We start from the raw sequence: 13,210 nt of genomic DNA, 5'->3' as shown, positions 1-13,210 counted from the left end.
TTTAAAGGGGTCTGAATACTTTCCGTACCCACTGTATATACCTGTTTGATTCCTGTTTGCTGCATTATTGGTTTTCCTGATTCAGTGTCAGTCCATTCACGTATTCTGAGTTTGCCAAGTCTCTGTGCCTGTTCCTCGTCCATGTCAGCCTGAGTTGAGTTTTTCTTTCTTTGGCATTTTTAAGAAAACATTTGTTGTCTGCACTTGGGCCCGGTACAAATTCCTCTAAATACACAACGCTGTCACATATGTCTTTCTTTCACTTTTTATGTATGCAACTGACAGCAAACCCATGAACGTCTTCAAGGAAAGATTGTTTAAAAGTGTGTACCTTTATCATAAAACGTATGAATTATCATGGCATTGCATTAGTTAGTTCATGTAAACACACTGAGGACTTCTTAGTTTTTAATTGGCTTGTTGTGTTTTGTGGATATCCTCTAAAGTACGCTGACATTTGGAGAAAGGTTGTGGGTTGCCATATGAATCAGAGACACGTAAAAAAGATCAATACCAGTTTAATCTCTGTGCATGCGAAGGTAAATCCAGGACATGTGTAGCCTTGCTTACCACAAAGATTGAAAACAGGAGGAATCTGCTCCCCTGGTTCCATCAGAGTAAAAAAAAAAAATACTTTAAAAACTCCAAACCTGTCATGTCTGCAAGTTGTTAACCTACAAGATATTACAAATATACATGAAATCCTTGTATTAATATATTTAGTTTTGTCCAGAATTAGGTTACATCTTGCATCTCCATTATGAAAATAAGAGTAACTTCAGAGAGAACCATTAGCCTTACCCAGTCACTGCTAACAAATGAAATCACAGCAGCTCATTTTCTATTTTACATGTGTTGAATATCCAAGGTCCAATGTATATGTGAGACAAAGCTGATGGAGCTATCCTCAGCTTCCCCTGCTTTAGTACTCAGCTGGTCAATTCACATGCTGCACTTACCTGTGCTGCATTCACTGAGATGAAACTGATATCAATCTTCAGATTTGATGCTGGGTAAGATGGCAAACAAACACACTTCCCCAAATGTCACACTGCTCTCTTAATATGACCAAAAGAGAAAGAATCTTAGAGGAAGAAAGACAGACACCGATTCACAGCCAAACTGAATCAAATGTTTGACTGACATTTGCAGGAACCGAGGGCTGTGGAGAAAAACATAGTACACCACATTTGCCCTTGACTCCATTTTATCAGAGCAGTGTAGTTGCGGAATGAACTGGATGTGATAACAGCCGAGGTTGGTCCTCTCCAGCATGTTGTGTTGAGGCTGACCTTTTAAAAAAAACTTCTGGGGTCTGTGTGTTTCTTTTGGGGGGTGAATCACAGACCACATCAGTTTTCTATTAATGCTTTAACTATAACAACTGCAAGGAAAAGCAATGTTTATGTATGTACATCATTTATATAGTACATTTAATTCAGCAAAAAGGCTTTACAGCATTTTATTACAGCAGTAATGTTGAGTAATATTTGTATTATTGCTTATAATTGAGCTACAAATAATATGCTAAAAGTTTACTAGCATGCTAATTCTTTGTCTATAAAGTAACATTATCAGGGTGGTTACAACAAAAACAATTAGTTAGGTTTTCCTTGTCTGTGTGCAGGGTATCATGGGATGTTTCTGGAGAACTCCACATCCTTCAGCCCAGAGCGTCTGACAGAGGCCAGTATAAGTGCAGAGCTGCCAACAGACATGGCTCAGATTCAGAAGTGTCTCAGATACTGGTGGCAGGTGTGTCCTTTGGTGTACATACACTGGTTTCACTCCGCAGAGCTCATCATTATGCACACCTTTTATTTAATATTTTACCATCATTTTAAAATTAAATACATTCTCTTAACGTGAAGTATATTTGTGTAGAAGAAATCTGTGCTGGTTTACACTTTGAGACAATAGGCAGGCAACACTCAACACTGTGTACACTGACAAATTAAAAAAACACACAAGATACAAGATAAGTTTGCAATAAAAGAACATGCACATTCACACCTTTTCATTTTAGATGTAATACAAACTTTATGATTTCTCAGTTTTGATGTATAAATCTGAAATATGAAATCTTGATTCCTATATCAAACATTTAGATAAATCACAATTGCATTGCAGAGGACATGAATTCATTATTACATGAGTGACTGACTCTTTCAGAGCCACCAGCCATCACAGTGTCATGGAAGAATGTTTCAGACCATGGAGCAGTGTTGAGTCCCAGCTTGAGGGCCACCGTTGGGGGACGAGTCAGTGTTCGCCCTGGTGCCAACCTCACTCTGGACTGCCCCGTCACTGGTAGGTGACCCTCTATTGCTTCGTCGGTTGCTGGAGAGACTGCAGGCCTGCAAGGAGGAGACACACAGCTCGGATCAGTGAAAGGACACCTGGATAGGCTGACTAGATTTAGAAGGATGCTTTCTGTTTGTTGCAATGTGTTGCACATCTGTAAGTAATGTTTCCTTTAATTAAGGTGCATCTTCTTTTAAGCTCATTGTGCTCAGTTAGTAGCTTTGGAAGGATATTCATTTTTTTAATATCCACAGGGAATCAGTCAAAGGGGTAGAAATTTTCCAGTAATTTATTTGCGCTGGTCTGACACAGAGGTCCTTTTCAATTACATTCTGCAGAAGCAAGAAGGCAGAGAGACATCTTACTCTGTGTTGCCACTCAGCCTTGCTGCCAGTTCCAGCGGCCACTGGAGGTTTTACTGTATATTTGTGAAACATTTCCAGAGCATAGAAAGTGATTTTTAAACAACGTAAAGTTCATTGGTTGAACAGTGCTGCACCAAGTCAGGCCAATGGAAGAATATGCATGTGGAAAGAGCCATGCAAACTGCCACACAAACAACTTTTTTGGTCTATATAATGGATGAGAAATTTCCATTGAAATGAATGGTATCATCTTGGAATCACGTGTTTCAGGTCTTATATACATCTCTTTTTGTGAGGACGCTCACTGACACACAAACACACCCACACAGTCACACAAACATGCACATACACTAATTGTCTAACCCCAGCCCTACCCTAAACTTAATCTCATCCCAACCATAAACCAAGTCTTCACCCTAAAATTTAGTGTCTCCGGCAGCAGACTTCCAACTGGTCCCCACAAGGAAGGCTGAGCCCTAACAGTATGAGATTGTAAATAGATTCAGGTCCCCACAATGATTAAAACACACAGATTAAACATATACTCTAAGATATGGCCTCACTCAATTCATGCAATAACAAAGTGATGAAAACAGATTGTTTTTAGCTGGTTACAAAAGGCTTCTGCACTGAGAGCCAATAAAACATCAGCTCTGTGCGCTTGTGTGTGTGAGTGTGTGAGTGTGTGTGTGTGTGTGTGTAGCAGGCTTTAGAGCTGAGACAAACCAGATTGAAAATAACATTTTATCTGAATGGAAGACGTGAAGGTCGTAACAGAGTGACAGACTGAGAACCTAGCAATAATAAAAGCAGTGCCAGATACGGCCATTTATTGGCAACTCAGTGTTTTGGAGTCAGACGTTTGATTTAGTCGTAGATCCACACACATATTTTAAGACACACGATCACACACTTAATCAGTAGTTTATTTCACCCGACTTAAACTAAGAAGTGTTGATTGACTAAACTCTAAGCTGTGGCAGAGTCTTGATCATCAGCAGGCTTGACAAACATGCTGCCACAATAATCGAAGAGGAGAGAAAGTTCCAGGGGCAGTTATGTTCCTGCAAGGAAGCTGGATCAGTCAAGTCATGAGTGACACATTTGCAAAAGTTTTCTACAGTAATGTTATTTACAGTGAACTCCACCTTTTGCACTTCACTGATACTTAGACGTCTTTCAACATTTAAACTTCAGCTGACTGCTAAGATTCTTTCAGGGTGCTCGTAACTTTTTATATGTTTAACTCCTTTTGGTGCAAAGACTTAAAGTGACTTTTCAAGCTCTTTTGAGCAGACAACTGACATTTCAGTTTCCTTCAGTGCCTAAAAGACTTTTTATTTTGTTCCATAAAGAACAGTGGAGTATTTCCTGACCTTTTCAGTCAGTTCTTTTAGCTACTTAAAAGGTAATAATCCCAAGTGCAGGGTGACAGTTGATTAGGTGCACGACAGAGTAATGTGGAGAGCCTCGGTAAGAGATGTGATTGTATGCAGTCCAGCTGATGTTTGCTTCCACACTTTTTAATTACTATTATGTCAGAGTCTCCTATTAGCTTAATGCCAGTCTGCATGTCTTTGGACTGTGGGAGGAAGTACCTGAAAGAACCCATTTCTATGTATTCATTGCCTATTACCTCTGATATGAATGTACTTTTTAATTATGATTGAAGATTTACAGTGTGATTTATTTTTATGTCCTTGTTTTAAAATCTACTCACATTCTTGTCTCAATGCAGGTACCCATTTTTAATTGACTTTCCATACTAAATTAGCCTGTAAATTGTGGACTGTAATCCTTAATGCCTCACAGATCTTACTGGTCTCTGTGTGTTCTGTGTCTGTCAGGTGTTCCTAAACCCACAGTGATGTGGCACAGGAAGAATGGACCATTAGATGCCAGTGTTGTTTCCCTTTCTTCTGGCTCACTGTGGATTAAAAATGTCTCTTTCCACAACCAAGACACCTACTCCTGCACTGCCACCAACATCATAGGAAAGTCCACTGCTTCTATTGTCCTGCAGGTCTACGGTGGGTTTATCCATAAATTGTGCACACAGTAACTTTATATCCTATATCATTGTTCATTTGTATAAATATACACACACACATAAAATCTTAAATAATCCCTTTTTTGTTTAAATATGTGTCTTTGCATATGTACAGTTCTTCAGCCAGCTGGAGGAAGCAGGGCTGTTCCAGTGTCGCAAGAACTGAACAGAAGAAGGGTCTTCATGGCATCACACCGTGGAACCAGTGTGTTTGTCAAACCTGGAGACGTTCTACGCATAGGTACTGTACAGACAAACATACAACTGATCAATACTGTTTCATATTTGCACAAACAGGCAGACAATCTACATCCTATTCACCCTCATTAAACTGCCATAAAGACAGAAAACCCCACAATCCTGGCACATACAGTAAAATCGAAACTACCTGCATGTTTGAATGACTATTTTGAATGACTAAATTGACCATTTAATATGAAAATACCTTAACATTTTATTAAGAATTTATGCAGTCCTCTCCTGGGCTGCGTCCCTTGGCTGCCCTCCTGATGCATACAAGAGCTCCTAAGTGCAGCTCAGATTTATCTCCAGGCTCAGAAAATAATAGATAAAACCTTCATTACAAAACATTTTGTTTTAAATGAAAAATACCTTTTCCCCAAACACTGCATGAAGTAAATCCAGAAGAATACTTAATCAGTGTCTGGGGCAATAGTGAACTGTTAAAAAAACAGAACACAAATTGATGCAGCAGAACCAAAGACATCACTTTTTTAATCTATGAATTCTTCTTTATATTCATCCTTATCAAAACCCGGTGCCTCCTTTGCCCACAATGCCCCTCGTAACTAGACTGCAGTAAAGCATTCAACATTTGATGTATGAAGAAATATACATAAATACTGAGCCTGCATGTGTTTTTAAAAAGGTTGTCCAGTAGTTCCTGACCACAAGATGCCAGTCCGCTGGTACTACAACAACCAAACCCTGAAGGAGGTTTTAGGTCCAGCTCAGACCCAAGATCTTAGCACGAGCCTGCACTACAGGATGCTGGTGGGGGACCGCGTCCTTGAGGTCAGCACACTGCAGGTGAAGTTCTCTGGCCGGTACAGATGCCAAACCTCCATCAACAGCACCAGACAAATGCTCTCTGCCTGGATAAACATTCACACTAAAGGTGGGCATTACGTTGACCTCCATGAATGTGTTGCTCAAACTTAATTGAAAAGTATAATTCTCATAAGTTTGGCCATGTTGTGATAATACTTAATTTATAACTCTTAATTTGGTTAAAAACTACTGGGGGCGCACAGAAATAAATACATATAAAATAAGAGTTGATGGAACAAAAATATATAAATGCTTTTAGGCCTCTCCCACACACACATAGACATACCACATGTCTTTTAAACCACCATGTCCACAAACAGTTTTATACACAATGATTACTTGTATAAATGCTTTAATCATTTATCTCCTGTAAACCAGTATAATACATCACATGCATGAGTGAAAGCTTCATTTTGCCCAGAGAAAAAGTCATTTAACACTATTATAATTGGGAGAAGAGGAATGTTAAACTCTACAGGAGAAATCAGACTTACAACCTGCACCCAGAGGGGTTTAACCCCAGGGCATTCTCAAGTCATATGAATGTAAGTGCCAGTCTTGTTTAAGAGAGCATGATGAACAAACTCACAATGCTCTCTGTTTCACTCAGCTAACAATACTAAGACTGGGATCTCTCAAATCCATGTTTCATACCCTGACATTGCTCACGGGCAAATCCAAAATTTGTTTTTAACAATTAATTGTACCAACCATACAAACCTTTTCTGGTGTTTTTATAGATCAGAGGTTAATCAAACACTAAAATAATCCACGAATAATGAAGGAATAACAGTGTTGTGTTAAAGCCTTCAACAGAGTGACTCGGGACCTTATTGTATTCAGGTTTTCTTTCATGCATTATAAGTGACTTTGCCAGCTGTCTCTGCTTTGCCTCAAGCACTTTCTTACCTCTTTACAGACACTTCAAAATGTGAACTAAATATTATAGTGTGTGCAGAACTCTTATATATTGAGTGTTTTGTTTTTTTTTTTTACATTTGGGTTCGCAGAGTTTGGCTGGCGTTTTGGGGACTGGACCACATGCAGCGCTTCCTGTGGGAACAGAGGTACTTGGCTGCGGAGGATTCATTGTGTCAATCTGGATGGAAAGGATGTTCAGCCCACCATGTGTCAGCACATACCTAAACCCGTCACCTCCCCAGTTCCCTGCAATAGACAAGACTGCCCTCCCAGGTATACATGCAACGTCAGCATTTCTCAAAGCTGATCATGCTGTTAGGTCAGGTACAGACCAGGCCGCTGCTACAGGGAGTATTGGAGCATAATTCATGATAAAAGTAAATTTAAATGAGAAAGAAACTCAGTGTACAAAACAATGCAACCATTTAATACAATGAGGAAGAATCACCTTCCAGCAGATTATGTTCACTTACATTCAGACCAATTATGATCTTAAATGCGAGCACAATGACGAGTTTCTGTGAGCTGCTGGTGTTTTTCACATTCAGACAGAGTGCAGTCTATCACTTTGATCTAGATAAGGCAAAATCATGATTTATTACAACTAGGGTTTCATTTACATTTACATTACATCAAGTCTGCCCATTAGTTCCATTAGTCACTAATGAATGAGATATCTGTACACAGCAAGACCATTGATAATAGATCCAACAGCTTCTCAGCAGTCTCAGCCGTATTATTTCTTCAGTAACTCTTCTGCATGGTCACTTAGACCACAGGGCCATAAAGTGTCCACTAAAACCCAGGGTAGTGGCTCCTAAAGGACTGCCAGTTTTATTGCTTCTTTTCTTTTCTGTTGTAAGTCTGCACACCCAGGGTATATTCTTTCACACACTGGCTTTGATAAGGGAGAAAGTCGAAGAGGATAGGCTGCTAATGAATTGTTGAAGAGCAGGCAGATCACAACAGAAGTGTAACTCTCAGCAGGATCTCCTTACCCTGAGCCTCCTGCTGGTTTCTGGTCTGCTTGCCTGCCTCTACCACCATACAGGCGATCAGTCATCCTCTCCACCCCACTGCCACACATTGAGCCAGCTTCTCTCACTAACGCTACACGAATGATCCAAATTTAGTTCAAATCAAGCCAGGATGGCAGTGTTGCTGAAACTGTCAAAGAGCTTGAGATCTTTGAAGAGCGAGATTAACAGTCTATAGTCTATAGTCTATATGACACTGTGATCTATAAAAGATTAACAGTCTATAGTCTATAGTCTATATGACACTGTGATCTATAAAAGATTAACTGTCTATAGTCTATAGTCTATATGACACTGTGATCTATAAAAGATTAACTGTCTATAGTCTATAGTCTATATGACACTGTGATCTATAAAAGATTAACAGTCTATAGTCTATAGTCTATATGACACTGTGATCTATAAAAGATTAACTGTCTATAGTCTACAGTCTATATGACACTGATCTATAAAAGATTAACAGTCTATAGTCTATAGTCTATATGACACTGTGATCTATAAAAGATTAACTGTCTATAGTCTATAGTCTATATGACACTGATCTATAACAGATTAACAGTCTATAGTCTATAGTCTATATGACACTGATCTATAAAAGATTAACTGGCTATAGTCTATAGTCTATATGACACTGTGATCTATAAAAGATTAACAGTCTATAGTCTATATGACACTGTGATCTATAAAAGATTAACAGTCTATAGTCTATATGACACTGATCTATAAAAGATTAACAGTCTATAGTCTATATGACACTGTGATCTATAAAAGATTAACTGTCTATAGTCTATAGTCTATATGACACTGTGATCTATAAAAGATTAATTAGTCTTTTATTCACAGAATATTATATGAAGAGCTGTCTCTTGTTTTCCCCTCCACATTTACCTGCCTGAATGGGCCACAGTAAATAATGCCACCCATCTTTAAGGTTACAGTTAATAATAAACATAATTGCATTCATACATTTCTGACAATACCACTGAAAGCTGAAACATTATAAGCTTCTACACACATTAAATCTTCATTATAAAAGAAAAAGGTGACAATTTACACCAATGTTGGCTTTTTTCCTTGTAAATTACTATGGACATGTATATTGCTATAATGCTAGATTATATTTCTATAATGTACCTGGCGTTCCTCAACTTATCATTGTATTACTTGTTATATGTTATATACATTACGCATTAACTTGCCACTGATTTTATCACGCATTGAATCAATTTGTGTGCCCAGCTACAAATACCCACACAGGCTTTCTTTGAAATTTTCTTCATATCAGGTGGCAGGCATCAGAGTGGTCAAAGTGCTCAGCCTCATGTGGAAGTGGCTGGAAACATAGGGGGGTCTCGTGTCAGCAGCTGGATGCCAGAGGTGCAGTGAGGACTCTGACAGCAGCTGCCTGTGAGAGGATGAGCCAACCTGCAGACAGAGAGCAGTGCACTGCCAATAACTGTCCCACCTGGGTAACCAGTCCATGGGGCAAGGTACATTCTAGCACAGATTCAGTGCCACATTACACACGGGAGAATATACATACTTAGATGGAAACTCTGCATTACTTACTTTCAGTGTTCAGGGAGATGTTTAGGCCCCACCACTACTGTTCAGAAGAGATCTGTTCTCTGCCAACACACCAATGGCTCCTTGTACACAGACTGTGACCTGAAGGACAGGTACTGTATGCACACACACACACACACACACACACACAGCGAAAATGTCTCAGAATATCAGGTCTACTTTGTCAACAAGTTAAATTGCTCTGTTTACTTCAGGTTTACCATCTGAGCTGTGAGCACATTCACATGAACCATCATATGTAACATCAACAAGTCACATGTTATTTAACAACTATTAACCATAGAACAGAATCAAGACAAATAGTTAAAAACTGCACAATTGTTAAATATCATCACCTAGTATGTAACTCTATACATGCATGACAATACAGTCTGAATTACTTAATAAGATGCTGGTAAGAAATACTGTAGTTCCAGCACATAACTCCTCTTTATCACACATTTTGATCTTATATTTTAAAGTTAAACAAGTAAGATAGAACATGTTATTCAGGGAGCTTCAGAGATGTTGGTAGTTGTATTTTTTAACTTTGGAAGAGAAAGAAAAACTTCTCTCTCTCAGGCCTGTGTCAGTGCGCAACTGTTCCTCGGACCTGTGTGATGTCCAGTGGCGTCCTGGAGCATGGAGGGCATGCACAGTACTTTGTGGGGGTGGCTTTCAGTCCCGCAGGATTGACTGTGTTCATCGCAGAAGTGGTAGGACGCTGGCTGACCAACACTGTGCCTGGCTACAACGGCCATCCACATGGCAGCACTGCAACAACACCACCTGTGGCAGTAAGTCTTTGTGTGTCTGCACCACAAGGAGCCTTTGGTAAAAGAGTCAGTAGCAGTAATGCCCCTGCACTTATAGATTCTGAGATTTTGAATTCTGTTTTTTTTTTTTTTTGTAATTAAGGAAAAATATATGGTAAAATAGTTATATAGGTCACCTCCAGAGGAAATTCCATAAAATAATTTGATTTTCAATTTACAACTACACAAAAAGACAATTTATTATTTGTGCATTTTTAGCTAACCTGTTTCAGGCATGCATTGTCTAAGAATAATGTCACACTAGAGTTTCATTAGAATTTATTCACTGGAGGTCTATCATCAAGTAACCCACTTAATATCAACTACACTAAATTCGGTAAAGCAAAACTGCGTAATAGATGCTCATTAACATATATTTTTTTCTTCTAGAAAATAACTGAAAACCTATTGGTCCTGTATGTTGACAGTTTGTTGTTCTTCAGTGAGAACATAGATTGTTTTATTCCTATGCAGGTGAATGCAAGGACAGCACCCAGTACTGCAGCGTGGTGAAGAGACTGAATCTGTGCTACATGGATTTGTATAAACAGAGATGCTGTGGGTCATGTTCACAAGACGCCGACTCCACCTAGTGGCAGAGAGCAGTTACAGCCACACTACATGTTAAAGAAATGGACTACATGAGATGAACTGAGCAAAGATTTTAAGAATATCATCTGTGAGTGGTTGCTCAAGAACTGCACATATGTAAAGTGGACTAGCTTCAGTCCAATTCTTTCACTTTCTAAAAGGAAACTAATTGGAGCCTCAAAAGGCTGGAAGGATGGGTGAGCTTTATTTTCTGATTTGGACCCAATCTCTTAATAACGAAGACAAGTGTTCACTATGTGGATCAGGTGGAATTTTTGTATGTTCCTGCAAAAAGAGAATATTTCATTACCAGTGACATTTGAAAAAGGCGGCCCGACAAAAAGAGAATAAAATAATGTTGATTACATGTAGAACATGTACCATTGCTCTCAGACTTAGACGGATGTATTGGTGTTGCCAGTATTGCCCATATTGCCCTATATACCAACCAGTTGCATCATCCAATCTGTGGGGCTCATCAGCAACTACATATAAACAGCATAGAAAACCTGCAGTCATACTGTCTTTACGCTGTCCTATTTATTTGTGGAATTGTTGAAATGATTTGTTAAAAAAATAATAAAGGTAAGTTCTGGTTTATTATGAGTTGAGTAAAATGTTCACAGTTTTGACCATCATTTCTACTCATTGCAGACAAGAAATATAAGTCAGCAGTTTGGCTGTGTTGTCCAAACTATGTTATTTGGAGATAAAACTGAAAGTGAGTGCACTTAAAATCATTATATAGTCTCATTACTGTGGATGAAATGATGACCAAAATTGTAAAAAAAAAAAAATTATAATAACCAAAGCTATTCTTTAAATCCATCCATCAAATAAGTGTAGTGTGTCACTTTCCTTCACAAAGCTGCTAACCACCCACTATGTTGTCTCAAAGGACTTTCCATCCTGATCAGCTTCAAATTTGGTAGACACACTAAATCCTTGTTCTTCTTTGGCATGTTTGGTCTAAAGAAATATAATCACATGTTGGTGACCTATTGTGAGCATAAACTCTGATATCTCCACCCTGTCACCAGAAGAAAATTGGATGTCGAACCAAAATCCTGTGCTGTCAGGATTACTGCCAACATTTTTTTAAATGATCAATAATCTGCATGTTTGTGACTGGCTGTGTTCGGGGAAATGTAGTGGTTTTGGAAATATAATAGAGTTAACATAAGGAAGTTGTGGGAAGATCATGTCATCCCAGGTGGCAGGGGTATGTTTGAGATCCTCACTGGCTCCCCCGCACAAGTCTACTGGTTTGGCAGTTTGGAATAGAGACTAAGACATTGGGCTGCACATGTCACAAACACCGTTTGGACCTCATGTAGCCTGTAGGTTCCCCAAACCACAAAGTGAAAGGGCACCAGGGAGGCATTGTGGAAGAAGGAGACTCCAGGTGGGGCTTACAATGCAAACCTGGTTGGGTTAGGACATGAAAGTCAAGATGGATGGGGTTAGGGCAGACCAGAGGTCGAGAGATTAAAAGGCACAAAGGCGGTGGAAGTCCTGTGTTTAATTTATAATGGCAATGTTAAGGGATGTTTGTACATAGAACAGAATGTGGGATCGACCATTCACTTGTGTGAAGGTACTATATTGTGATTGTGATCACATGTCACAGGTTTTGAACAAATAAATTCATATCCACACATTCATCCACAGCACGTTTGATTCTCAGAAATGCTCCTGGATCACGACTTTCACATCCTGCAGTGACCCTGCAGCACGACCCCTCAGCTGATGATACAGAAGATTTTGTAAAATACTTTCAATATTACAAGTGAAGAAATGTCAGCTCACTGAGCTAACACTGACTGAAGCAACGGGCACCAGCACAACACTGATTTTGACTGATGGGTATTCATATTACCTTTCTGTTGGTTATCATACTGATGTGCTGCATTGTATAATGTCTTGTATATACTGTGTTCGAAGTGCAATATCATATATTGAGTGTATGTAGATTCTGTGAGACTTTTATTTTCTTACTTAATCATGGTTAAGGTGTCTTTTTAACTCCTGTTTAAAATCTTAGAATATAAAGCACTGGTATATGTTGATTGGGTGGTGTGTTTGCTACCACTCGGCTGCATTTATTTGCATGTGTTGAAGCCCAGTTGCCTTTGTTTTGAAGCTCCATTGTGAACTGCCACACAGTAACGTGTTCATAGTGTTCTTATGTTTCTCCCTGGCTACTGATACCTGTACAGTATATCTGATGTGGTGACATTATGCTTTTTGTCGACTTGCAGCTTGACTAAGGGAACAAATCATTTAAGTGCTTTAGATTAACAATGCAAAGGAATAAAGGCAGTTTGATCACTTTGTCAGTGTGAATAGTTTTTACTGGTGTTAAAAAAAAAACAACATGGTCCAGTTCTAAAGCTAACAATCTAAGTTTGAAATGGGGATGTACATACATGATTGCACTTTCAGCACATTGTGACTCCCTGGTGCAAAACCTTACCTTTTACTTCACAT

At 39.0% G+C, this 13,210-nt stretch overlaps 1 protein-coding gene across 1 annotated transcript in view; it reads left to right on the top strand.

Annotated features, from left to right (window-relative positions):
- adamtsl3 (ADAMTS-like 3) overlaps positions 1–12,999 on the top strand; it is a 141,999-nt gene extending 129,000 nt beyond the window's left edge. Inside the window, exons 23-32 of the mRNA XM_026294328.1 lie at positions 1,628–1,755; positions 2,173–2,310; positions 4,517–4,699; positions 4,835–4,960; positions 5,609–5,857; positions 6,801–6,984; positions 9,034–9,238; positions 9,324–9,427; positions 9,897–10,111; positions 10,604–12,999. Coding sequence (XP_026150113.1) covers positions 1,628–1,755; positions 2,173–2,310; positions 4,517–4,699; positions 4,835–4,960; positions 5,609–5,857; positions 6,801–6,984; positions 9,034–9,238; positions 9,324–9,427; positions 9,897–10,111; positions 10,604–10,722 — 1,651 coding nt within the window. The 3' untranslated portion in view covers positions 10,723–12,999. The remainder of the gene's footprint in view (positions 1–1,627; positions 1,756–2,172; positions 2,311–4,516; positions 4,700–4,834; positions 4,961–5,608; positions 5,858–6,800; positions 6,985–9,033; positions 9,239–9,323; positions 9,428–9,896; positions 10,112–10,603) is intronic.
- Positions 13,000–13,210: the final 211 nt, after the last annotated feature.

The sequence above is a fragment of the Mastacembelus armatus genome, chromosome 3 (assembly GCF_900324485.2).
Source record: "Mastacembelus armatus chromosome 3, fMasArm1.2, whole genome shotgun sequence".
In the NCBI taxonomy this organism is placed as follows: domain Eukaryota; kingdom Metazoa; phylum Chordata; class Actinopteri; order Synbranchiformes; family Mastacembelidae; genus Mastacembelus; species Mastacembelus armatus.
The sequence above is the reverse complement of the archived record's forward strand: the minus strand, read 5'-3'. Positions and strand labels throughout refer to the sequence as shown.